Source organism: Suncus etruscus, chromosome 14 (genome assembly GCF_024139225.1).
Source record: "Suncus etruscus isolate mSunEtr1 chromosome 14, mSunEtr1.pri.cur, whole genome shotgun sequence".
Classification (NCBI taxonomy): Eukaryota; Metazoa; Chordata; class Mammalia; order Eulipotyphla; family Soricidae; genus Suncus; species Suncus etruscus.
Window position 1 is genome coordinate 92700082 of NC_064861.1, and position 24696 is coordinate 92724777.

At 58.8% G+C, this 24696-nt stretch overlaps 2 protein-coding genes across 3 annotated transcripts; one reads left to right on the plus strand and one right to left on the minus strand.

Moving 5' to 3' along the window:
* Positions 1-3992: 3992 nt before the first annotated feature.
* GFY (golgi associated olfactory signaling regulator) lies at positions 3993-6527 on the plus strand. The gene is made up of 3 exons (XM_049786192.1): positions 3993-5013; positions 5102-5272; positions 6320-6527. Exons 1-3 carry the CDS (start codon positions 3993-3995, stop codon positions 6517-6519), a joined length of 1392 nt encoding a protein of 463 aa, XP_049642149.1. The 3' UTR covers positions 6520-6527.
* Positions 6528-6936: 409 nt separating this feature from the next.
* SLC17A7 (solute carrier family 17 member 7) lies at positions 6937-21606 on the minus strand. 2 transcript variants are annotated; one of them, XR_007502223.1, is made up of 13 exons: positions 21431-21606; positions 15549-15801; positions 12627-12745; positions 12289-12403; positions 11713-11800; positions 11471-11557; positions 11225-11367; positions 10236-10385; positions 9902-10034; positions 8964-9074; positions 8445-8572; positions 7917-8296; positions 6937-7886 (listed from the first exon to the last, which is right to left on the minus strand). XR_007502223.1 is itself a non-coding variant. In XM_049786187.1 (12 exons), the coding sequence occupies exons 1-12, from the start codon at positions 21490-21492 to the stop codon at positions 8003-8005; spliced, it is 1683 nt and encodes a 560-aa protein (XP_049642144.1). In that variant the 5' UTR covers positions 21493-21606; the 3' UTR covers positions 6937-8002. The 2 variants fall into 2 exon arrangements, 1 of the variants encoding a protein (XP_049642144.1); XM_049786187.1 differs by having other exon boundaries at positions 6937-8296.
* Between the last annotated feature and the right edge of the window lie 3090 nt (positions 21607-24696).

A 24696-nucleotide genomic window follows, 5' to 3' on the forward strand; every position in this document is an offset into this window, starting at 1 on the left:
GGTCCTAGCTCTTGGGGAGCTCAGAGGTTGCAGCCAGACAGCAGGGAGTCGGAGATTTCCTCCCAGTGAGATCTGGGCAGCCAGAGCCTCACCCCGGAGTGGCGTAAGAAATCGGTTCCTGGGGAGGCCCGCCCAGCCGCACCCCTTGGCCGGGATAGCGGAGGAGCGCGGGAGTGGGGGACCGGAGAATGCCCCGAGCGTTTCGTTTCGATGCCGTTTCTCGGGAGCGTGGGGGAGTCCAGGCGTGGAAACGGCAGGTTTCGGCCCCGATTATCCTCTGCCCGCGCGGGGCCGCCCTGACGTTTGGGGTTTGATGGTTGCTCCTGACAGTCCCGTTGTCAAAGACGTCTTCTCCTTCCCGCCTCGAAGAGCAAGAGGACCCGCCCCCGCAGCCTAACGGCCAATCAGGGCGCGATCCGCCTCCGGAAATGCAAATTTGGGAGGGACCAATCGGAGCGCTGTCCGCGGAGCCGCTCCGGGGCGCCTCTCGGAGTCCTGGGTCCGGGAAGGTGCAAGTTGCCAAAGGGCCTCTGCTTTCACCTTTGGCCCGGGGTCTCTCTTTCTACCTTGCATTCCCTCCTAACGTCTGGTCTTCTCCCGCCCCTAACCTGTCAAAGGTGCTTTTAGAGCCCCCCCCCCCAAAAAAAAATTGCTAGAGGCTGTCGCGAGGCTCTCCCGGCAAAAAGCGCTTTGCAACTTGCTGGTTTTAGGGAACATCTGTTTTAATCCTCCTTTACAGCTGAACTTGAGGTGCCTGGTAATAAGGCCTTTAAGTTTCTCACGTTCAGCCCTCTCTTCCCCAGAGAGGCGCAGAAGGGATGAAAGCAAACCCAGCGGGATCCGTGAAAACTGAGATCTGAGGGAGACCCCAAAAGTGCGGGGCCTGGGGGAGTGATCAGGGAGAGAAGAGCTTTAGAGCGAGAGGAAGGGTCAAAGGAGACAGGAGTGATTTCTGAGTGCAGAGCCAGGAGTAACTCCTGAGCGCTGCCAGTTGTGACCCAAAAACAAAACAAAACAAAAATAAAATAAAACCCACCCCCTATCAGACACCCCAAGAGCAGATTTGCTGGGAGATTACAGGGACTGAAGACGGGTGCAGAGAGTGGGCGAGAGAGCGGCCAAAGCGTCCGTCCTGGTATTTCCCAGAAGGGAAGGAAGGGCTTGGCCTGTGGCTCATCTGTAGAGCGCTTCCCTCGCACTCGAGATCCCGGGTTGAACCCCGGCACCCCGCCTCGGCCCCGGCACGCAGGCAGGCAGGCAGGGCTTCATTGGGGCGCGGCACCCGAAACTTGTAGAGCTACGACTCAGCCAGTGGCGGCGCTGGAGGGCGGCCAGCCGCGTCCTCCGCCAGCACCAGGCCCAGCTGTGGGCTTCTGCCTCCCCAACTCCTGTTCATTCACCAGCCCCCGGAAAAAATGTGTCGGGCGCCCAGCAGGGCCCTCCCTCCTGCGCGCCCACCTAGAGCCCCTTCACTGTGGCTCGAGGCTAGAACTGGGCTCCTTTAGGCTCCAAATGGGCCCCTTGGTTGGTTCTTGCCGATTCCTCACCCTCCCTCTGGAGGGTCCCCAGCCTCCCTCTGGCTCTGCCCCCCTCTCCCAGCCTCCTGCCATTTCTGCTGGCCTCTTGCCGCCTCTCCTGGCACCTACCTGAAGACCCCAAAGGGCACAGGGCGACTCCCAAAACCCTGGGCCTCCCTGAGCAGAAGCAGCAGCACCCTGGGGCTCCGGATCACCTGGAGGGGGGTTCTCCATCACCTGCAAACAAGACAGGCCTTCTGAGGCTCACACCCAGGGCCCAAGCCCCAGACCACCGTCACCCTCTGCCCGGACCCCCCTACCTCACAGTGGGCTTGGCCAGCAGGGCTGGCACCCCGTTTATTATTGCCTCCGAAGCCCCCACAGCAGGCACAGACGCAGACCAGGGGGGCTGGGAGCATCAGGGTCAGCTCCCCCACCCCAGAGTCATTAGGAACTGCCAGTGGTCATGAGGAATGGGAGAGGGTGGGTTGCCACTGCCCTGGTGGCCACCAACTAATTGGGACCAAGAGCTGGGACCTGAGGGTAAAAGAGGGGGAGGGGAAGAGACAGAGGGATGGAGCATCAGACACAGGGGTTGTGTTAGGGATGAAAATAGAGCCAAAGGTGGATCAAGAAGGCCAAGTCAGGTGCATTCCTTGAAGCCACAAAGGAGGGAGTGGTGGAGAGAAAGGGGGACACAGAAGAGGTGAAGGGCCAACAGGAAGGACAGAGTGAAGGGAAGAGATGGGGGGAACCAGAAAAGAAGGCAAAGCGGGGGCTACGGAAGCAGGATCCCAAAAGTCTGAGACCTTCAGAGAGAAAAACAGAAGAGTGTGCTCCTCGAGTTTTTCTGCAGGAGTTTGGGGGTATTGCTAAGATAAAACTTAGTCCCCCTTGGGTCAAAATGATTGTGCAGCAGGGAGGGCACTTGGCCTCGCTTATTGGCTGACCTGGGTTCATTCCCTGGCACCCCTGAGTCCATCAAGCATGGTCCCTGAGCACCAACAGGTGTGACCTCAAAACAACAGGCTCAGTCCTCCTATACTGGTCCTTAAGGGGCTGCCCTGCACTTGGCTGGGTACAGAGGTCATGATGGGAGGCAGGTTATTATTAGGGGTCTCTGGTTCACAAGACATGGGATCCAGACTCCTGGTTCCCCCCAAAAAAAAAACAAAAAAGAGAGAAGAGCCAGGTCTCCAGAGTCTAGGAAGGGAAGGGCTACATCCAAGGTTCTTTCTGGATTCTTGAAAGAAGGGGCTAAGGGGACCCCAAAACCCCAGGGGAGGAAGTTCCCAGGACCCAACTTTCTGGATCTGAGAGGATGGGGCTGGGAGCCTAACTATGAGGATCTGAAGTATGAAGCTACCAGGGGTCTAAATCTAGATTTGGAGAAGGGCCCTGAGATTCACAGGGAAGATGGAACCACAAGCCTAACTCCATCGCTTCCCCTTTAAGAGCTCAGGCAGGTCGCTAGGCATCAGGACCCAAGGGAGGGGGTCAGGTGCGTCACCTTCGCCCTGGGGACCCCTGCTCCTGCCACCTGCCCTGAGCTTTTCTGCCACATTCACCCCATCTCTGCTCACCTGTTGTTATTTTGGATTCTCTGGAGCAGGTAAGAGACCCCAGAACCCTAAATGACCCTATTCCTTCCAGAACTCCCCAGGCCCCGCAACCTCTCCCTGACCCTGGGTTTCGACTCCATTCCAGACTGAAGCATTCAGACCCCAACACCCCATCTCTGAAGGACCAAACTCAGAGTGCCCATTCCTCTCCTAATTTGGGGGTCCACAGGGTCAAGATCCCCATCTTTATATTCCCCCCCCAAATTGGCTCTCTCAAACATCTAGGTCTGGGCTTAGAGCAATGTTGGGGGATGTTGAACCCCTTGTTGGTGATTTGAGAGTCCAGAAATATCTCCCATATGGTTTCCCGAGCACCACCAGGAGTGATTCCTGAGTGCAGAGCCAGAAGTCAGCTCTGAACACCGCTGGGTGTGCCCCCCCCCAATAAAAGCTAGGCCTCTGAGTCTCCAAGTGTCTCCTCTCAAAAGAACCAGGAATTTAAACCCAAAGCACCCTCTCCCTGTGGGACTCCCAAGTGTGAACCCCCAATAGCTTTCCCGCCACAGGGGTCAGGCCCATCCTCACCTCTCTCCTTCTGTGCCTCCTCCTGGGTAAACAAGGGCTGCCCAGTGTCCCAGGGGCACCGCCCATGCCCATGTTAAAGTGAGAAGATCTGGGGGCTTGAAGAGGTCATTTCTGACCAGTTTTTCTGGGACCCCGTGGGAGAAACGGAAATTTACTGACTCCCGAGAGGCTCCTCGCCAGTCTCCCTTAGCTACCACAGCCACCCTCAGGGAATTGCCTGGGTGCCCGTTCCCCCTTCCTGGGTTCCTGGCAGGGTCCCCAGGGTGGGGGTGGCACTTCCAGGTTTAACCCTTTACTTCTCGCTTCTCTACAGATGTCTCCCAGAACCATGAAGGCCTTTAGGGCAGTCCTCTTCCTCCCCATCTTCCTCCTGGCCTGGTCAGGCTCTGAGGCCAGCCCTACGACCCCTGGCGGGCCTCAGAACCTCATCCCAGAATTCTCTGGAACCCCTTATTCTGAGCCCTCCAAGACCCCTCATGTCCCTTCTCCAGAACCGTCCCCTCCTGAATTCATGGGGAGCCCAGATCCTGCCCTCCCGGAAACCCTACACCCCGAGTCTCCCGAAGCCCCCAGTCTGAACTCCCTCAACGATTCAATATCCGATTCCCCAGAAATACCCCAAATGAACCCCTCTGAAATGAACTATTCAGACCTTTCTGGGGCCCCTAAATCTACCCTGCTTGAGATTCCACATACAGAAGCCCCTGAGACCTCCCAATCTAATAGCACAGTTGACATCTCAAAACCTAGCCTTACCCAAGCCCCACATCCACGATCTCCAGAGGCCCCCAAATTTAACTCCACGGGAATCTCAGAGGTCGAAGTCCCTAACACCCCAAGTCCTGGCCCTATCCAAACCCATCACTCCGAACCCCCAGAAATGCAGGACCCAGACGTCACTGAGTCCCCAAGCCCTGAATCCCCCCAAACTCTTCCTCCCAACCCTTCCGAAACACCTCTCCCAGAGCTCCTCGTGACCCAGAAGCCCAATCCCCCTGAACCCCCCAAAACGGAAGGCCCCACATCCCACTCCCAGAATGCCACAGAAACCCCCCTGGCGTCCCACCCTGAGGTCGCAACCAGTGGACACCCAGAAACACCTGCACCCCTGCAAGAGGAAGCCACAGTCCTCAACGCATCCGGGACCCCCAACGCCGACGCCCCTGGGACAACCGGGCCCGCCTCCCCCATCAGCTTCAGCCCTAAGGGCCCCGATGCCCCTCCGCCCTCGGTCCTGCCTTCCGGGACCCCCAATCTACCGGCCCCAGCCACCCCAAAGGTCCCCCAGCGCCGCAACCGAGGCGAGCGAGTCAACACCATCATCGTGGTGGAGCGCGTGAAGGAGACAGGTGAGGGGCCGCGCCCCGGGCCGGGGGAGAGGGGAGGCTCGGGGCGCGTTTGGGATGCATTCTCCGGCTCTGCCCCCCTTCCTTGCAGGGGTGGCGCTGGTGGGGCGCCCCCGGGGCGCGGCGGGCGGAGCGCTCTGCCTGTTCCTCGCGGGCACCGGGCTGCTGATCGGCATCCTGCTGCTGCTCTGGTGCCTCTACCGCCGGGCGTCGCGGCACCGGCCCTTCGCGCACCACCGCCTGCCCAGCGACGACGAGCCTGGTGAGCCCGCCCGGCCGTGGGTGAGGGGGCCGCGGGGACGGGAAGGAGCCCCGGAGATTCGGAGCCCCAGCAGAGCAGGCCTTGGGCCCCGGCCACGCCCACACCGAGGGCACGCCCCCATGTAGACCACGCCCGTTACTAACCACACCCTCATGTAGATACGCCCCGTCTCGGGCCCCGCCCACACACCTGCTGCAGACCCGAATTTGGAACCCGGCCCCGCGCCATACCCAAGGGTCGTGGCCATGACTCAGATTCCCCGCCCTGCCTGACCACGCCCATTTGTAGCCACGCCCTATACAAGCCCCGCCTCGGGCACGTGCCCTCATTGGCCAGCCCCGTCTCGGGCTCCGCCCACACATCTGCTCCCGCCCCTGCAGACCAGGCTTGGGCCATGCCCCAGATCCATGCCCCGCCCATGCTGCGACCACGCTCTCACGCTGACCACGCCCCTCGACTGGCCCCTTTCTCTTCAGACTCCCGCCCATCAGGCCCGGGCCACACTTCCTTTTCAGCCTCAGGCCACGTCCCTTCCTCAACATCCAATCGGGCCAACCACCCGTCTCAGGCCCCGCCCCTGCATCAGCCACGCCTCCATGCAGGGCCACCCCGTCTCAAGACCCGTTCTTGAATTAAGCCCCGCCCCATGGCGGTCCGACCTCATCTCAGGCCACGCCCTTCATTAGCCACGCTCCGTATCGGACCAATCCCACCCCAGGACCCTGATATAAGCCCCGCCCACAACCACGCCCTTCATTTCCCTGGCCCCGCCCCGCCCTCTCTGCCCTTCTGCCCCTTCTTCTTGTTGGGGCCCCACCCAGCGGTACTCAGGGATCAAAGCCCGGTGGGCTCCGGGTGAGAAAGCAACCCTATGGGGTGCCGGGGCTCCAACCCCACTGAGATTCCCCCCCCCCCGCCCCAAATGCTCTCTCGAGAAATCCCAGCTCAAGGGCAGGGGTCCCCCAACCCTCTCTCCCTCCCCCTGCCCAGTGGCTTCGCAGACGGAGGGGAACAAACCCTCTGTCCCGTCCCCCCTTTGCTCCCCAGTTATGCACCTGGACGCCCCGAAGGACCCCTACGACCTCTACTTTTACACGCCGGACGCCTGGGTCCCGTCGCACATAGCCACCAAGCAGCCGCCCTGCACGCCCCCTCTGCCCCCGAAACTGCCCCCGCCACCTCGCGGGGGCCGCCCCCAGCGTCTGGAACCGCTGTCCCCCGCCACGCTGCCCAACAACTTCGTGTGACCCCCGCCCGATCGGACCCAGACGGAGGAGGAAGGACCCAAGGTCCCTTCCTGGCGCGCTTTGCTAGGTAGTGGCGCCCTCAGAAGAGAGGGGTCAGCCCACAGATGCTTTTGCTGTGACGGTTAAGGCCAGAGGCCCAATAAATCAATTGATCCCACTGTCCCTGGTCCAAGTATTGATGAGCTCCCCGATCTAGTGCTGATGGGGTCTCAACACCCCTTTCCCCTCTCTGGTCCTAGGACAGCAAGGGATTGGGGGCCTAGGACCCTGGATCTCAGGGCTGGGGCCAGGGGGATCTCAACACCCCTTTCCACTCTCTAGTCCTGGGGAGCAAAGGACTGGGGGCCTAGGACCCCGGATCTCAGGGCTGGGGCCAGGGCTCTGAGCGAGGACAAGCCAGGCCAGCTCACAGCTGAGTTCCAACACCACAGCATTTTATTGGGAGTGGCGCAGGGCAGGGTTTACAGTCACAGACACCGACACCGACACAGCCCTGCCCCGGGGAACCCTCCCCCCTCTCCCCAGCCCCATTCATTCCCTTTGGGGGATCCCGTGACTTGTTTGTGTGGGCTCAAAATTCTAAGCCAAAAGAGGGGCATCTTGAGAGGGAAAGGATCCTAGATAGGTAGATAGATAAGATTTTTTTCTTTTTTAGTCATTTAGTCCCTGAGGGACGCGAGGGTGATTGCAAACCACCCAGGAGAATAAAGTGCGAGGAACTGGGGGGCAAGGGAGGAGCTGCTGGAAACCACCAGGGGGACGTTCAATGGCGGTGGCTTCACGTCAAGTTGAAGGCCTGGATCAGGCCTCTATTTCGACCTGAAAACTCAGCCAAAGTGCATGGGGGGGGGGGGGAGAGGCAGAGCCCCCAACCATGTTCTGAGCAAAGAAGGGGTTGGGAGAAATTTGGTGTCACAGCAGAATATGCTGGTGGGGGAGATTGGGGGGGATGGACCTGAAACCGCCGTTTCCCCTCAGAAACGCTGGTGAAAACCAATCCCTAGAAAGGTGGGTAGTGGGTGGTGGGAAGGGGCGTGGAAACTTCTAGAAGAAGACTTTGAAATTTGTCTGAAAGGAGAGGAGGGACTTGGTCGTGTTGGGAGTATTCTCAGGGGTATGCCCCTAGTGGAGCGTCCCTGGGGTTGAAGGAAAGGGGTGCCCAAGATCACAAGAGTAAAAGGGGTTGAACTGTCCGTTCAAAGACAGCCCCGGAAGGCGAGATTGAAACCACTGAGGCAGGACAACGGAAGTGAGGCAGGAGAAGGAGGTCTGGAGGGGACTGTGGGTGTCCTTGGAACTGCCAACCCACAGTTACACCACCCCTGAGAGGAAGCTGGGAGGGGAGATCTGACTGCATTTGGGGTGGGGTGGGCGCATCTGGCCTTGACCCAGGACAGCTGGGACTGGCTGTCCCTGACCCTTGCCCCGGCCAAGACGCGTGGACAAGAGGCCCCGGGACCCTCCACTGGGCTGAGGCACATGGTCAGTAGTCCCGGACAGGAGGTGGGGGTCTGGGGGGCTGCAGAGTGCTGTGTGTGGCCCCGTAGGACGGGGGCAGGGCGGGGGGCGCTCCGGGGGGCTCTGCCTCGTCCTCCATGTCACTCTCGTCGCTGCCAGCCAGCTGGTCATGGCCCACGAAGCCACATTTCTCTTCACTCATCTCCTCGGGCTCTGCCCAAGGCTGCTTCTCCCCGGAAGCGAAGACCCCATAGAAGATGACACCCCCGTAGTGCACCAGGGAGGCGATGAGGAACACGTACTGCCACTCCTCCCGAGTCTGTAGGGGGGGTCAGGGGGGAGAGGACGTCAAGCTGGGTGGGGGCAGGAAAGGGAGAGACACCCCCACTCCCAAGAGTAGAGCCACAAAGGAGGAGAGGGGAGGCACCCGTCTGGGGGGCCAGGGAGCAGGCGGGAGGGGTGCATACCTTGTGCTTCGTCATGGCGCCCACGATGATGGGGCACACCATGCCTGACAAGGTGCCCACGCCATTGGAGATGCCCATAAGAATGCTGGCATAGCGCGGGGCGATGTCCAGATGGTTCACGTTGAATCCTGGGCAAGGGGTGCAGAGTCGTTCCACCTGGCTCTCCCTGAGCCCACTCCCGCTGGGAGCACCCCAGTCTCAACACCCTTTTCCCCTCTCCAGGCTGCTCTTTTCTTTGAGGGTAGGCCACACCTGGGGTTACTCCTGGCTCTGCACTCAGGAATCACTCCTGGCAGCGCCAGAGGGACATATGGGATGCCGGGGATCGAACTCCGGTCAGCAGCATCCAAGGCAAGTGCCCTCCTCGCTGTGCTCTCGCTCCTGCCTCCTGTGATCTCTTTTAAGGCAAGGGACTCCCCACTTCCTGAGTCAGCAAATCCCCTCTGCCCCTTCTTGCGCCCCCCACCACCTCCCTGCAGCAGACAGATGTCCCCCAAGGTGCCGATTGAAGGGTCTCACCAGAGATGGCGAAGCCGCTGAAGCCCACAGCGAGAACCAGGAAAGAGATGGCCACGCCTTTGGAGTGCGAGTAGCCGACCACCAGCAGCAGCGTGGCCTCCATGCCGAAGCCTGTAGAGAACACAGGGGTCAGGGTGAGGGGCCCTGAGGGTTAGGAGTTCTCACCACCTCTCCAACCCTCGCCCCTGCGACCCCCCCACTATTTGGCCTGTGCATGCCTTCTGGAAAGCTAAGCTCTCCACTCCTCCCTCGCCTATGCTCATAGGCTCTAGCACCCCCCAATCAGGGGCCCTCTGAACCCTCACCCCACGACTAAGCCATACCCTGTGGTACAAGGTCTCCTCCACTCTCCACTTTAGCAGCGTTACCCCTCCCTCTGGCCTCGCTAAGTGGACAATGCGCCCCCCAAACTCTGGGTCCCTAGACCTCGGAGCTCAAATGCAACCCCCAGAGTCTGCCACTGCGGGCCCCGCCCTCCTGGCCCACTGGGACCCGCCCCCTCGTGGTCCCGCCCCCACAGAGTTCGACTCCAACCTTCATTGGCCTACACGGGCAGGCCCCGCCCTCCTGACCCCATTGGACACGTCTCTAGTGGCCACGCCACCGTGGAATTGTAATCCAACCTCCAGTGACTACCATGGGCAGGCCTCGCCCATTCTGAGGTGGCCACGCCCCCATAAACCTCCAGTCCAATCTCCATTGGCCTTCATGGTCAGGCCCCGCCCTGCTTAGGTCACTCAGACACGCCCCCTAGTGGCCATGCCCCCATGGAATTTTAACCCAACCTCCAGAAACCACCATATACAGGCCCCGCCCACTCGCATGTGACCACGCCCCATATAATTCCAATCCAACCTCCATTGGCCTTTATGAACAGGCCCCGCCCTCCTGGTGCCCACTTGACCACGCCCTCTGGTGACCACGCCCTCCCCACTCACCCCCGCAGTTCATCAGCTTGCGCACGTTGGTGGTGGACATGATGTGGCGGCTCCTCAGGAAGTCGGCGATCTGCCCGCCGATGGGCACGATAATGGTCATCACCAAGTGCGGCAAGGCTGAGACCAGGCCCACCTGCGCCACGGGGCAGAAGGGGCAGGAGGTGAGGGCAGCGCCAGGCATGACCCCCCCATTGGTGCGCTGAAGGCTCCTCTCCCCCTGGCCCTCAAGTTTCCAGTCCTGGAGGCTCAGATCCCACTGTTTCCTCCCGGGCCTCCCCGCTGGTCTCTCCGTCCCCCACTCACACCCCCCATACACCCCACACACACTCCACACCTTGCTGATCTCGAACCCAAACACTTCTTCGAAGTAGGCGGGCTGCGAGATGAGCAGCAGGTAGAAAGTCCAGCTTCGGCAGAAGTTGGCCACGATGATGGCGTAGACGGGCATGGAGGTGAAGAAGCGCCTCCAGGGGGTGTTAAACTTCTGCAGGGGCGACAGGAGGGGCCGCTAAGACAGGGAGCCAAGCTGCAAGCTGGACGCTCTCCGTGTCCCTTTTGGGGTCCCACCAGAACCTGTTTTGTTACCAGGAGCTGGTGGGCCTACTTGTCTTGATGTGCCCAACCTAGATTAGGTCCCAGCACCCTATAGGGTCTCCCCACCCAGTCCCACCAGGAGTGGTCTCTTGAGCTCAGAGCCTGGAGTCAGCCTGGACACATCCCAGTGTGTGTCCCCCAAATAAAACCCGTTTCAAATCTCAGTAAAATGAAGTATCCAGGGATGGCAATGGCCCCATTTTGGGGTATCCTGGAATTCTACCCCCACAGAGACACTTGAGGACATACGTAGGGGACCCAACTGGACAAATGGGTTCGCAGGTGTCCAGACCCCCAGAAGGCCTCAGGAACCCATATGCAGTTCCAAAAGTCTCGGGTTCTAGTCTTCACTCACCAAGGTCTTCACTTAAACCCACCTTCTTTTGTTTGTTTTTGTTTTGGGGCCACACCCAGTGCCGCTCAGGGGTTACTCCTGGCTATGTGCTCAGAAATTGCTCCTGGCTTGGGGGACCCTATGGGATGCCAGGGGATCGAACCATGGTCCATCCTAGGTTAGCACGGGCAAGGTAAACCCATCTCCGACCCGACTCTGCTGGCTTCAACCGATCCAATCAGAGCTTGGAGACTCGGCTACCTCTGGCCCGACTCTGCTCCCTGCTTTAGCCCCGCCTCTGTGGCCCTAGGCCCGCCTTCCTGGCCCCCATCAGCGCCCTCTTTGCTGCCTGGATAAGCTGCCCACCGAGCCCCCCCTGACCCCCAGAGATTGACCGTGACGGGGTTCATGAGTTTGGCGCTCTCTCCGATGGCGTCCTCGATGTACTTGCGCTCCTCTTCCGAAATGCTGGGGTGCACCGCGGGGGACTCGTAGGAGACGAGCAGCCAGAACAGGTACCAGAAGATCCCGAAGCTGCCTGGGGTGGGGTTGTGGGGGGGTCGGGAGGAAGGAAGCGACGTGACCACTGGGCTCGCTCCGCCCCAGCGCCACCAGATCGGCCAGGGCCCGGGACCCCTCACCGTAGACGTAGAACACGGAGCTCCATCCCGAGTACTGCACCAGTACCCCCGCGAGAGGCATCGCGACCACCGCCCCGGCGTAGGAACCTAAGGGGGTGGGGGACGATGTCTTCACTCACCTCCGAGAGATCGGACCCAGTTGCCGCCCCGCCCAGGCCTCCCCTGCACCCCGAAGTGGCAGCAGGAACCCCTTCTCCCTCCCGCAGATCCGCCCAGGCCGGGACCCCGGCGGCTCCTCTCACCGCAGAAGGCCGTCGTGGCCAGGCGACTCCGCTCCAAGGGCGGGGCCCACTTGCTCCAGATGCCGTGGCAAGCGGGGTACGTGACCCCCTGGGGAAAAAAAGTCCCAGGTCAAGAAGGGGTGTGGCCACTTGACGGGCGTGGCTTGTGATGGGTGTGGTCACGTGACGAGCGTTTTGTGGGCGTGGCCTGGAAGGGTGTTCTGGTGTGGCCTGAGCGGGCGTGGCCTTGAACAGATGATCTCTAGTGGGCGTGGCCTTGAGTGAGTGGCCTGGAATGGGCGTGGCCTTGACAGCTGAGCTCTAGTGGGCGTGGCCTTGAGGGATGTTCTGGTGTGGCCTTAGCGGGCGTGGCCTTGAGCAGATGAGCTCTAGTGGGCGTGGCCTTGAGTGAGTGGCCTGGGTGGGTGTGGTCTTGAATGGGCATGGCCTTGAGGGATGTTCTGGTGTGGCCTGAGCGGGCGTGGCCTTGAGCAGATGAGCTCTATGGGCGTGGCCTCGAATAGGTGGTCTCTGGTGAGCATGGTCTAGAGTGGGCGTGGTCTTGCGTGGGCGGAGTCTTTGTGGGCGGGGCTTTACCTCTACCAATCCCTGCAGAATCCTCACGAAGATGACGCAGCCATAATGGACGCGAGCAGCCGAAGGGATGAGCATGTTTAAAGTGGACGTCGCCACAATGGCAAAGCCGAACACCCTGATGGATGGGTAGAGTGTCACAGGAAAGAGTCCCCCTAACCCAAATCTTGGCCACACCAACGATTCCTCAGCTCGAAATTTCCTCCCCCCACAAGCCTCCTCCAAGACCCGCAGGCCCCCAGACCTATGTTCCTCCCATCTTGCTAGAGCGAGCTCCCCCAATGCCAGGTCATGCCTCACATTGGCCTTTCTGTCTTGCTCTAGACCCCCGTATCACATACCTGTTGGCTGCAAATTTTTGGCAGATAAATCCTCCGGGTATCTGGGTGACAATGTAGCCCCAGAAAAAGGAGCCGTGTATGAGGCCAACAGTCTCTGGGTCCCAGTTGAATTGAGCTTTCTGTGGGTCAAAAGGTAGGTCAAAGCAATGGCTCTTGTCCCTACACCAGTCAGCAACCACATACACATATTGGTCTCTCGGCCAATCTGAGTTCAAGCCACCCTGGGGCTGGAGCTACAGTACAGCGGAAAGGGTGCTTGCTTTGCCTTGGCATAACCGAGTTTGATCTCCGACAACCCCCAGGAGTGATTTCTGAGCACAGATCCTCCAGTAGTGCCAGGTGTAACCCAAAAAAACAAATACCAGACTTCAAAACATCCCTTCCAACTTTGGGGCCCTATCCTAGCATCAAGAACTTTTGCTTTTCTAGGGTCCGGAGGGATAGCATGGAGGTAAGGCATTTGCCTTGCATGCAAAAGGACGGTGGTTAAAATCTCGGTGTCCCATATGGTTCCCCAAGCCTGCAGGGGGCGATTTCTGAGCATAGAACCAGGGATAACCCCTGAGCACTGCCAGGTATGACCCAAAAACAAACAAACAAAAGAACTTTTGCTGGGCCCGGAGAGATAGCACAGCGGCGTTTGCCTTGCAAGCAGCCGATCCAGAACCAAAGGTGGTTGGTTCGAATCCTGGTGTCCCATATGGTCCCCCGTGCCTGCCAGGAGCTATTTCTGAGCAGACAGCCAGGAGTAAACCCTGAGCACTGCCGGGTGTGACCCAAAAACCAAAAACAAACAAAAGAACTTTTGCTTTTCTAGGAGCTTCACTCTACCTGGCCCCCAAACTCAGTGTCCCATCACTGAATGTCTGTGGATCTATACTTTTACCAGAATTATGAATTAAGTGTTGCCGGAGATCTGGATAAGGCAATCTAGTCTAGGACCAAAAAGTAACCAGAAAAGGGTGGGCAAGAAGCCTCAAAGATAGGAGCATATCTGGAGGAGGCCAGATTCGATTTCCTGGAGCACAAGGGGCAAGCCCTGAGGACTGAGTCTGGAGTAGCCTTCACATGTATCACTCTCTCAAAAAAAAAAAAAAAAAAAAGAGAAAAACCTCAAATTTTTTCTTTCTAGCTTTTGGACCACATACTATGGTACTTAGGGAACCATATATGGTGCTTGGGTGGGGCAAGCACCTTGGGCCCTATCTCTCCAGGCCCCCCCAAAGTCTTTTGTTTGGGGGCCCACCCAGCTGTGCTCAGGGGTTTCTCCTGGCTCTGCATTCAGGGATCACTCCTGATAGGCTCAGGGAACCCTATGGGATCCTTGGGATCAAACCTGGGTCAGACTCATGTAGAGCAAGTGTCTTCACTCTACCACATCCCAAACCCCCAAGTTTGTTCGGTTTTTAAGTAGCTAAAGATGTGGACCTGGCTGAAAGGAAGCAAGGGGCCGCCTAAGTCAGAAATCGAGAATGTTTTTCTGCAGCTGGCTTGGTCTACACTGCAACAAAAAGGAAGAAATCCTAAAATTGGCTGGGACTCTCACAACTCTCATTGTGGAGGGATCAAGATTTAGTTCCAGGAGACCCAGGATCACGATTCAAAGCAAAACCTGTGTCATGCACTGGGCTGAAGCACATGTGACACTGCGAACAGGCCTGAAACAAGAATGAAAGTTGGTAGGAGGTGCAAAATAAAGCTGGTTTATAATGACTTTATATTGGTAGTGAAGACCCAGTCAGAGGCTACAATGCATAGGGTTGACTCCTGGCTCTGTCCTCAGGAATCACTCTTGCTGGTGCTCGGAGGACCCTAAGCAGTGGTCCTCAAACTATGGCCCGCGGGCCACATATTGTATTTGTATCTGTTTTGTTTCTTCATTGCAAAATAAGATATATGCAGTGTGCATAAGAATTCGTTCCTAAGTTTTGTTTTTACTATAGTCAGACCCTCCAATGGTCTGAGGGACAGTGAACTGGCCCCCTGTTTAAAAAGGTTGAGGGCCTAAACAGTGCTGGAGATGGAACCCGGGTCGGCCATTTTGCAAAGCAAGTGCCCTCCTTGCAGTGTATGACTCTGATCCCCCACCCCACCCTATCCCCCCCACCCCCGCTCCATTTTGCAGCCTGATACCTGGACTCGAAGGGGGCGGGGCTTCAATCAACTTGGGGTGGGGCTAGAAGGGGCGTCGCCTAGTGGGTGTGGTCTTGTCTGGTGGGCGGGGCTACAATGTGCTTTGTCTATTGAGTATGGTCAGATTTTAGGGGCGGGGCTAGAATGGGCAGCGCCTATTGGGTGTGGCCGGGTGAGGGCGGGGCTAGAATGGATGGCGCCTACTGGGTATGGTCAGATAAAGGGCGGGGCTATAAGGGGCGGTGTCTATTGAGTGTGCTCAGGTCTGGGGATGGGGCTAGAATGGACGGTGCCTATTGGTTGGTGTCAGGTCTGGGGCGGGGCTAAAATGGACATCGCTTATTGGGTGTGGTCTTCTCTGGTGGGCGGAGCTAGGGTGGGCGTTACCTACTGAGTGTGGTCAGAGATTAAGGGCGGAGTTAGAATGGACAGCGCCTATTGATGTGGCCGGGTTTGAGGGGCGGGGATAGAAATGGGCGGTGCTTATTGGGCATGGTCAGATTAAGGGCGGGGCTATAAGGGGCGGTGTCTGTTAACATAGTCAGAGGTTAGGGGCGGGGTTAGAATGGACGGTTCCTATTGGTTGTGGTCAGGCCCGAGGGGCGGGGCTAGAATGGGCGGTGCCTATTGGGTATGGTCAAATTAGAGGCGGGGCTAAAGTTGTCTGGTGGGTGTGGTCATAGATCAGGGGCGGGGTTAGAACGGACGGCACCTATTGGCTGTGGCCAGGCCTGAGGGGCGGGCCAATGGGCTGAGGGGCGTGGCCCGAACCTCCCGGCCCCGGGCTACCTGCACCACGACGTGGCCCCCGCGGTGGGTGGTGCTGTTGTTGACCATGGAGACGATGGCCACGCCCAGGTTGCAGCGGATGCCGAAGCTGATGCAGAAGCCCAGGCCGCTCATGATGGCGATGATGTAGCGGCGCGGCAGCCCGAAGCACGTACAGTCCACCACCGGCGGGTCCCGGGGCTGCGCGGTCACCGGGCGCCCCTCGGCGCTCAGCTCCAGCGTCTCCGCGCCCTCCTGCCGCTTCTCCAGAAGGCTGCGGGCAGGGGAGCCCAGGACTCAGAAACGCAGCAACTGGCCCGCACACAACCCAGGGGCCTTTGCCTTGCAGGCGGCCGGCCCGAGTTCGATCCCCGGCATCCCATGTGGTCCCCCCGAGCCTGCCAGGAGCGTTTTCTGAGCGCAGAGCCAGGAGGAACCTCTGAGCATCGCCGGTTGTGCACCCCCCAAAAAACACCCCAAAAATCAACACACAATCCACTGCCCCAATGCAGGAGTCGAAGGTTTTGGCAAGGAGGGGCTCAAAATAGAGCTGGTTAATAGTGAGCTTCTGTTGGTCCGAAAGGCCCTGGTTTGGGGGCTGGGGAGATAGTACAGCGGGGGACGTGTTGGCCTTGCACACAACGGCACGGCCATATGGTCCTCCAAGCCTGCCAGGTGCGATCCTGAAGCAAAGAGCCTGGAGTAAGCCCTGAGCACAGCCGGGTGTGGCCCAAAAACCAAAAGGAAAAGGAAAAGACGCTGGATTCTTTTACTTATTTTTTTGTTTTGTTTTGGGGCTACATCCGGCGGTGCTCAGGGGTTACTCTTGGCTCTGCGCTCAGAAATCACTCCTGGCACGCTCGGGGGTGACCATATGGTATGTTGGGGATCGAACCCAGGTTGACAGCGTGCAAGGCAAAGCCCTCCCCCTCCCCCCAGCACTGCTATCATTCCAGGCCCCAGATGCAGTATTTTAAGATGCAGAACTCCTCCTCCCCACAGGATCTAAGCATATGAACCCCTCCTTTCTCCCATCAACAACCCTAAGCCCCTGCTTAGGGTTCTTCAGATTCAGGTTCGCTTCTCCCCCTGCCCTCTTATCTCTGAGACCCCAGGCTCCCCGCTGGGATCCCAACCTCCGTCCCCCAACCCCCCATCTCTAGCTCCCCCTCCACAGATACAAGTCTATTTGAGGAAGCAAAGGCGCTAAGGAGATGCCTCAGCAAAAGGTGTCAAAAGAACAGATGCTTCGCAGACACGTCTGCTATATATACCGACCCCGCCTCCCCTGCCCCCCCCCGGCCCCCCTTTTCCAGCTTCCAGACTCAGGTGAAGGGGCTGACACCCAGCTGAGTCCACATCCGGAAGTCTTGGGGCAATGTCCAGGGTCCTGAAACCTCACCGCCGAAGAGTCCAAGCTGTCCCTGGGGAACCTTGGGGACAGGCTGTCAGACTAGGGGATAGAAAGGAGGGGGTGGGGGTGTCCCTGGCAAGGGACAGATGGCCCTGATGGGGGGGATTGGCTGCGGCCCCAGCGTGATTCTCGCCCCGCCCGTTCTGGATCCGGGGTTGAGCCTGGGAAGATAGCTAGGGGACTTGGGGGGAGTATTTGCAACTCAGAGAAAGGCTGCACGCAAAGAGGGGAGCACAGGGATGGGGGGCAGCAGCGACAGAGGCGAGGCACAAGCTGATGGGGAGAGGGCCAGAGACAGAGAAGGAGGGAGCGATGTGGAGAGAGGGAGAAACAGACAGACAGACAGGCAGAGAGAGCCAGGGAGGGAAAAAGAGAGCAGGGGACTGACCTAGGGAGGACAGACACACACAGACAGACGGACAGAGAGGGGATGGCCGTGGCCCAGAGCCCAGAGGCTGGGAGTGAGGAAAGCGAGGCTGGAGTGTGATTTGTGAGAAAGGGCCCTTCTCGGAGGCGGGCGGGGAGGCAGCCAGAACACCGGGCTGGATCCCAGGAAGGGGCTAGAACAGATGGAAGCGAGGAGACCAGGACGGGGGAGGAAAGAACAGCCAGACGGTTGGGCGGGGGGGGGGGGGACAGGGATGCAGGGAGGGTGGGAGAAGAGAGAAACAGCCACTTCCCCCAACCTAAAACTTAAGGAGGTGAGGATGGGAGGAATGAGCAGTGAGGAGGACAGAGTTGCAGCTGGGCACAGAACCTCTGAAGAATGAAACTCTAGGGATTGAGCCAGAAAGCTGAGGGCAGCTCTCACAGAAGAGTACAATGCCCTTCCCATCAGAACATGGCACCCCAGGTGGGACCTTGACCCAAATGGACACCAGCTGGGATGGGGAGTTCAAAGTGGGCTCCATAGCCCGGAATCACAATATTTGTCGCAATGGCTCATCCAGGGCTTGGCCTCAGTTTCTCATTTCACATCAGTGAAATGGTCCAAGAGCAGAATGAGAAACCACAAAGGAAACTTTGAGGTGTTACAAAGTGGTGGATGTGGGGCCAGAGAGATAGCACAGCGGTGTTTGCCTTGCAAATAGCCAATCCAGGACCTAAGGTGGTTGGTTCGAGTCCCATATGGTCCCCTGTGCCTCCCAGGAGCTATTTCTGAGCAGATAGCCAGGAGTAACCCCTGAGCACCACCAGATATGGCCTGAAAACCAAAACCAAACAAACAAACAAAAAAAACAAAACAAAAGAAAAACAAAAAAAAAAACACACAAAGTGGTGGGTGGCAGAGAGGAAAGATGTCACTGATCTCTCTGGTTTCTGTACAGGGTAGCCAAATAATGAAGTTAGCTGATTAATATCAAGAAAAGAAAACCTTTTGAGTACATTCAGGGAATTTATAGAGCCAGGAGGAAGGAAAAGCATAAGGAGGGGATTGTCTAGTCTGAATCAAGACACATGAGAAATGAAAAATCATTTGCAAGTGTAAAAAAAAAAAAAAAGAAAGAAACATGGGTCCAGGGCACAGAACAGTGAGGAAGGTGTTTGCCTTGTATACAGCTGGGTTTAATCCCTGGCATCCATATGCTCCCCCAAGTCTGCCTGGAGTGGTTCCCAAGTGCAGAGCCAGGAGTAACCCCTGAGAGCTGCCAGGTATGGCCCAAAACAGACGAAAGGAAGGAAGGATGAAAGGAAGGAAGGAAGGAAGGAAGGAAGGAAGGAAGGAAGGAAGGAAGGAAGGAAGGAAGGAAGGAAGGAAGGAAGAAGGAAAGAAGGAGGAAGGAGGGAAGGAAGGAAGGAAGGAAGGAAGGAAGGAAGGAAGGAAGGAAGGAAGGAAGGAAGGAAGGAAGGAAGGAAGGAAGGAAATGAGACAGGAGAGGGCCAGAGTGATCACCCTGCAGGAAGGGCGACAGACCCAGGTTGGATCTCCAGGTCAACCAATTAGGGTTCCCTAACACCCCAGGAGTGATTCCGGAGTGCAGAGCCAGGAGCATCACCCTGAGCATCACCGGCCCAAAAAAAGCAAAAGAAAAAAGAAACAGAATGAGGGTGAGGTGGAGCAGGAGATTCAAGGAGAGAGGGTGACCGGGTGAGGAAGAGGGGGTGCTGCTTTGGCGAGGCACAAACAAGTTTGTCAGATCAAAGGGTGTTTCTGGTATGGCGCCCCCAAGTACTGTGCTATTTCTGTGTATTACTCTCAGTCTGACGGGCATTGTGATGGCTCCTTGTGAATCTGCCAGGGTTTTATTGACCTCAGATAATCCATCTGCCAACTAGTACCTCTTGGGGAAGGCCTGTTCTGAACCCCATCACTGTCACTTCAGGATACCAAAACTGGGGGTGCACAGTAGATAGTGGCCCTGTTCTACAGAGGTGAAGGATGGATGGGAGAGGGGGAAATGGAGGGCCCTCCCCTCCCTGGGTTTTGGGGAAGGGACAAGGCAAAGAGGCATAGAAAGCCAGGGACCAGGAGGCAAAGGGTTTTTGGGAGCCCCCTCTGGCGCTCCCTCGGAGCTCCAGCCACAACCCTGTTCCTTCAGTCCTTTTATTCTCTAGTATTTTCCCATTGTGCAAGTAAGGAAACTGAGGCTCAGAAGGCAGAAATGACAGGTCCAAGGTCACAGATTCCCCAGGATGGGCTCTCAGGAATGAAGAACTTTGATCTCCCTTATCCTGCAGCCTCGGCCCCCAGATCCTTGTGCCACCTGGCCCAGGATGACTTCTGGTCACCGATCTGAGGACACTGCCACCCCCATGGCACTCATATCCAGGAAATTCTGCAGGCTTCGCGCAGGCCAGGCCAGGGGGACAGATAGACAGTCTGGGTTCAGGCCCTGGGTACCAGCGTCCCTCACTTCCTCCAGCTCCACCAATATCTACCTCAATTTCCCCAGCTTTGCCCATGATTCAGTGGGGTGGTGGCATTTCACCCCTAGATGGGCCAGTCTGTACCCTTTGAAGTGACCCCTGGGATGCAGGCTCAGAGGCACGACTTGTCTGCACCAACCCCTCGGTGGTGACATTTGAACTGAGATGACTGAGGTTCCCTAGGGGTGCAGGGGGGTGGGTGGGAGGCGGCTCAGAGAAGTCAGGGGACAGCAGAGACACGCAGATGGGAAACTGAGCGGCAGAGGCTGAAGGAAGGACCCAAGGGAGCACCCCCCCATCCTCCTGCAGGGCCCCCAGCCCCCACCACCAGCGCGCCTCCCTCTCCGGAGTTCGCACCGATATATTTTGAGACACTCGTGAAAGGAGGCGAGAAAGGGTGGGAGGGGCCGGAGACAGGGAGGAGAAGGGGGTGAGGTTATCCAGAACCCCCCTTTATTTCCCAGCCTCCTGTTCTAAGCCTCGACTTGCCCCATCTGCCTTCTAGTGGGGGGACTCTGGGGTTTCTCTCCAGGAAGAAGAGATGGGCAGCAAGTGGAACCAGGGGAACATGGGCTCGAGGTTGGGGGGGCCAGGCTGTGGGATAGGGCCAGGGTCCGAGGGAGTGGCCGCAGGGTGCAGTGCTGAGACAGCCGCTTCTCCCCGCACTGGGACCAGATATTTTTAGGCTTCTCCGCAGCTGAGTAATTTCTCTGACTGGGAGCCAAGGCTAGAGTTGGGGGGTGAGGTTGGAGGGAGGTGTCCAAAGGACCGACCGGGAGACACCAGTCCCAAGGACCGGGTCATCGGAGTCACCTCCCGGCTGGAAGGAAGTCCCTCTGGGCTCGAGCCTGTGTCCTGCGGGGAAGTTGTCGCTTGTCCCCAGGGACCTTATTTTGGGCCTATAACTCTATCACCCCCCAGAACCCCAGGATACCCCAACACCTGGCCTCTTCCTGCTGGATTAACCATCTCCTCAAGGACAAGACCCAAAGGACCCCAATCCAATCCGCTTGAGCTGCAGATTAACGGTTCCGAGAGATGGAAACGAATACATGAGAGAGAGACAGACAGACACTTGGGGTGGTGGGATCAACATCCAGAGACAGGGACAAAGACTCCAAAGGAGAGGGATGTGAGGCCCCATCGAGATAGGGACAGGGTCCGAGAAGAGGTTTGGGGGGAACAGGGACCCAGAGAGAGGGATTAGGGCGTCTAAGGAGCAGAAAAGAGGGTGGCAGAGGATCTGAATTTAGGAATAGAGACCGATGGGGAGGTTGGAGGGGAGCAGAAATTCCCCCCCCCAAGGAAGGACCTAGAAGTGGGGGAGATGTCAGAGACCCAAAGGGGAGCGGGGTTCAGGTCACTGAGCAAAAAAAAAGGATGAGGCCTGTCACGGGTGCAGCAGAGAAAGATGGGGAGCCTCAGAGTACTGGGGAGCCCCAGAGATCAGAGCCGCCGTCGGACTCGGACAGACGTGAGGGGCCTCCCGCATCCACCCACAGGTCCGGCCCGGCAGCCGTGCCGTCGCTCCGGGGCTCTGGGGCGGTGAGGGGAGAAGCCCCGACCCTGCCCTAAGTAAGCTCCGCGCCCCGGGACCCCGGGACCCCGCGACCCCGCTCACCGGTGCAGCCTCCCGAGGGCGCGACCCGCCAGCTTGCGAAACTCCTCCTGGCGGAACTCCATGGCGGCGGCCCCCGCCGATCCCCCCGCCCGCGGGCCCGGGCCGCCGTGTCCGGGATCCCGGGGTCCGCCCCGGCCCGGCCCGGCCCGGCAGCTCCGCTCGGGGGGAAGGAGGCTGCGAGTGCGGCTGCCGGGGCCGGGGGCTGCGCTGGACTCGGCGCCGGGGCGGGGCCTCGAGAGACCACGCCTATTGTGGAGCCACGCCCTGTTTGGTGACCACGCCCACTCCCGCTGCCTCTCGAAGAGGCCACGCCTACGGTGTCCGACGCTCCTCCTCCCCTCCCTCCATCCCTTCCCTTTGCCCGTTCTCGCCAGCCTTTCTTTCTCTTTCTTTCTTTCTTTCTTTCTTTCTTTCTTTCTTTCTTTCTTTCTTTCTTTCTTTCTTTCTTTCTTTCTTTCTTTCTTTCTTTCTTTCTTTCTTCTTTCTTTCTTTCTTTTCTTCTTTCTTTCTTCTTCTTTCTTTCTTCTTTCTTCTCTTCTCTCTTTCTTTCTTCTTTCCTTTCTCTTTTCTCTCCTTTCTCTCCTTTTCTCTTTTCTCTCTCCCTTTCTCTTTCTTTCCTGTTTCTTTCTTTCTCTTTCTCTCTCTCTCTCTCTCTCTCTCTCTCTCTCTCTCTCTCTCTCTCTCTCTCTCTCTCTCTCTCTCTCTCTCTCTTCGATCACACCGGACAGTGCTCAGGGGTTACTCCTGGCTCTGTGCTCAGAAATCGCTCCTGGTAGGTTCGGGGGACCCTATGGGATGCCGAGATTTGAACCACCATCCTTCTGTATGCCAAGCAAACACCCTACCTCCATGCTCTCTCCAGCCCAATTATTTCTAATTATTATTATTTGCTTGTTTGGGGCCCACACCCAGTGATGTTCAGGGCTTACTTCTGGCTGTGCGCTCAGGAATTACTTCTGACTGTGCTCAGGGGACACATGGGATGCTAAGGATGAAACCTGGGTCAGCTGGTGCAAAGCAAACACTCTCCCCACCGTGCTGTCACTCTGGCTCACAGGATTTTTGTTTGTTTGTTTTTGAGTCACACCCGGCAATGCTCAGGGGTTATTCCTGTCCCCACGCTCAGAAATCGCTCCTGGCAGGCTCAAAGGGGGGACCCTATGGGATGCTGGGATTCGAACCACCGTCCTTCTGCATGTAAGGCACACGCCCTACCTCCGTGCTATCTCTCCGGCCCCCGAGTTCTTGCTCTTCCCGGGGTTTCGTCCGCGCTGCGCCTGCTAGCCCCCGACTTTCATGCCAGCCGCCTCCCGGCCCCGACTCCGCTGGTGACACTCCCTGGACGCTCCTCCCCAAGGCCTGGAGAAGTCATTCAAACCACCGCCAACTTCCCCGTGCAGAGCTCTGGTTTGCCCGTGCCGGGCTCCGTCCCTCCCCGTGCCAGCCCCGTGTCCACCCACCAGGGTCGGCCCTGGGCGTCCCTCTGGCCCCTCGCGAGTCCCAGCCTCCCGAAGTCGCATCTTCGCTCGCCCGGGCGCCTCTTCACTCCCCCAGCGCCTTCACCCGGCTTCCCTTCTCCTCCGAGTCCATTCCCGACAGTGAAGACTTTCTCTCCAGGCCCCACACCGGGGACTCATCGCATCGCACCCTTTGACTTTGGCTCCCCCGTTGGAGTTCTCTCCCCCAGAGTCCTGGAGTCCTGCCCGCGTCTCTGAAACCCGGCCCCGTCCCTGGGACTTGGCCCCGCCCCTAGGCTTAGGCTCCGCCCGAATACTAGCCACGCCCCTAGGTTGAAGGTCCGCCCCTGGATACTAACCACGCCCCTAGATCTGGTCTCCACACTGTATATTAGCCACGCCCCTAATGTCAGTCCCGCCTCTGAATTTAGGCCCCACCTCTCGGCACTTTCCCCGCCCCTCGGTTTAGCGCCGCCCCTGGATGCTGACCACGCCCTACAATTAGCTCCTCCCCTGAGTTTAGGCTCCTCCCCTTGTATAGACCACGCCCCTAAGATTAGTCCTCGCCTCCTGAGTCCCGTCCCTGCCTTGGATCCTGTCCACGCCCCCAAGTTCAGTCCCCGCCCCTTGAGTCTCGCTCACGCCCCCAAAGTGAGTCCCTCCCCTAAGTTTAGTGTCCACCCCTTGGGTATTACCTTGAACTTTAGTATTTAGCAAGGGACTGGATATAGGGGATTAGGCTCACGCCCCTGAACCTATTCCCCGCCTCCTAAATTCAGTCTCTGCTAAGGCTAGCCCCGCCCTAACTCTTTTCCACGCCCCCAAGTCTAGTCCCCGCCCCTGAGCTCTGGCCCCGCCCCTTATGTTAGTCCCCGCCCCTATGGTCAGTCCCCTAAACGCCCTAGCGTTAGTCTCCGCCCCTGAGCTCTGGCCCCGCTCCTAACTCTTTTCCACGCCCCAAGTCTAGTCCCCGCCCCCTGATCTCTGACCCCGCCTCTAATGTTAGTCCGCGCCCCGAGTCTATCCCCGCCCGTTCGATTAGTCCCCGCCCCGAGGCACGCCCGGGCCCCCCGAGGTCTGTCCGTCCTCGCGCCGACTTTCGTCCTCTCCCCGGCATCTGCACCCCGACGCTCCCTGGTTCTCCAACTCCCCGAAGTTGCGTCCCCTCCCGCCGGGCCCTGCCTCTCCGCCCTCTGCACCCCAAGACCTGACGTGACACCCCGGCCAGCCCAGCAGCTCTCTTCGGACGTCGCGTCCGCCCCCAGCTCCCGCCCGGGCCGGGCCGCAGATGCATCGGGGGTCAATTTTGTATGAGAGGCTCTGGCCGGGCCGGCCGGGGTGACCCGCAGCCTGCACGGCCCACCGCCGCCTCAAGCCTGGCTTTCCCTCCTCGGCCCGGTCCCGGGAGGAATCGCCCACGGGGGGAGAAAAGCAAAAAGCCAGGAGGAACAGTTGGGGTGCCCCGATCTCAGGCAGGGGCTTGCGTCTGGACCCCTAGATCTCATGGAGGAGGCCGGGGGCTGCACCCCTGGTCTCAGGAGCGCCAGGACCCGAGTCCGAGCCCGCCGCCGTCTCCACGCGCCACCCTGTGGCCGCAGCCGCCCCGCCCGGGCGTGGAGGCGGCGAGCGCGGCCGCGGGCCAGGTGTGAAGGTGGAGCAGATGGTGCAGAGGAGGCAGCGGGAAGGAGGCGCCGCGACTTCCAAGCCCGGAACCGTCGCCATGGAGACCGAGCGGGGCGGCCAGGACCCAGCCCCGCGTTTCTTCCCCCGGACCGGGGAATCGCGCTCCTCGCCCGGCAGCGCGTGTCC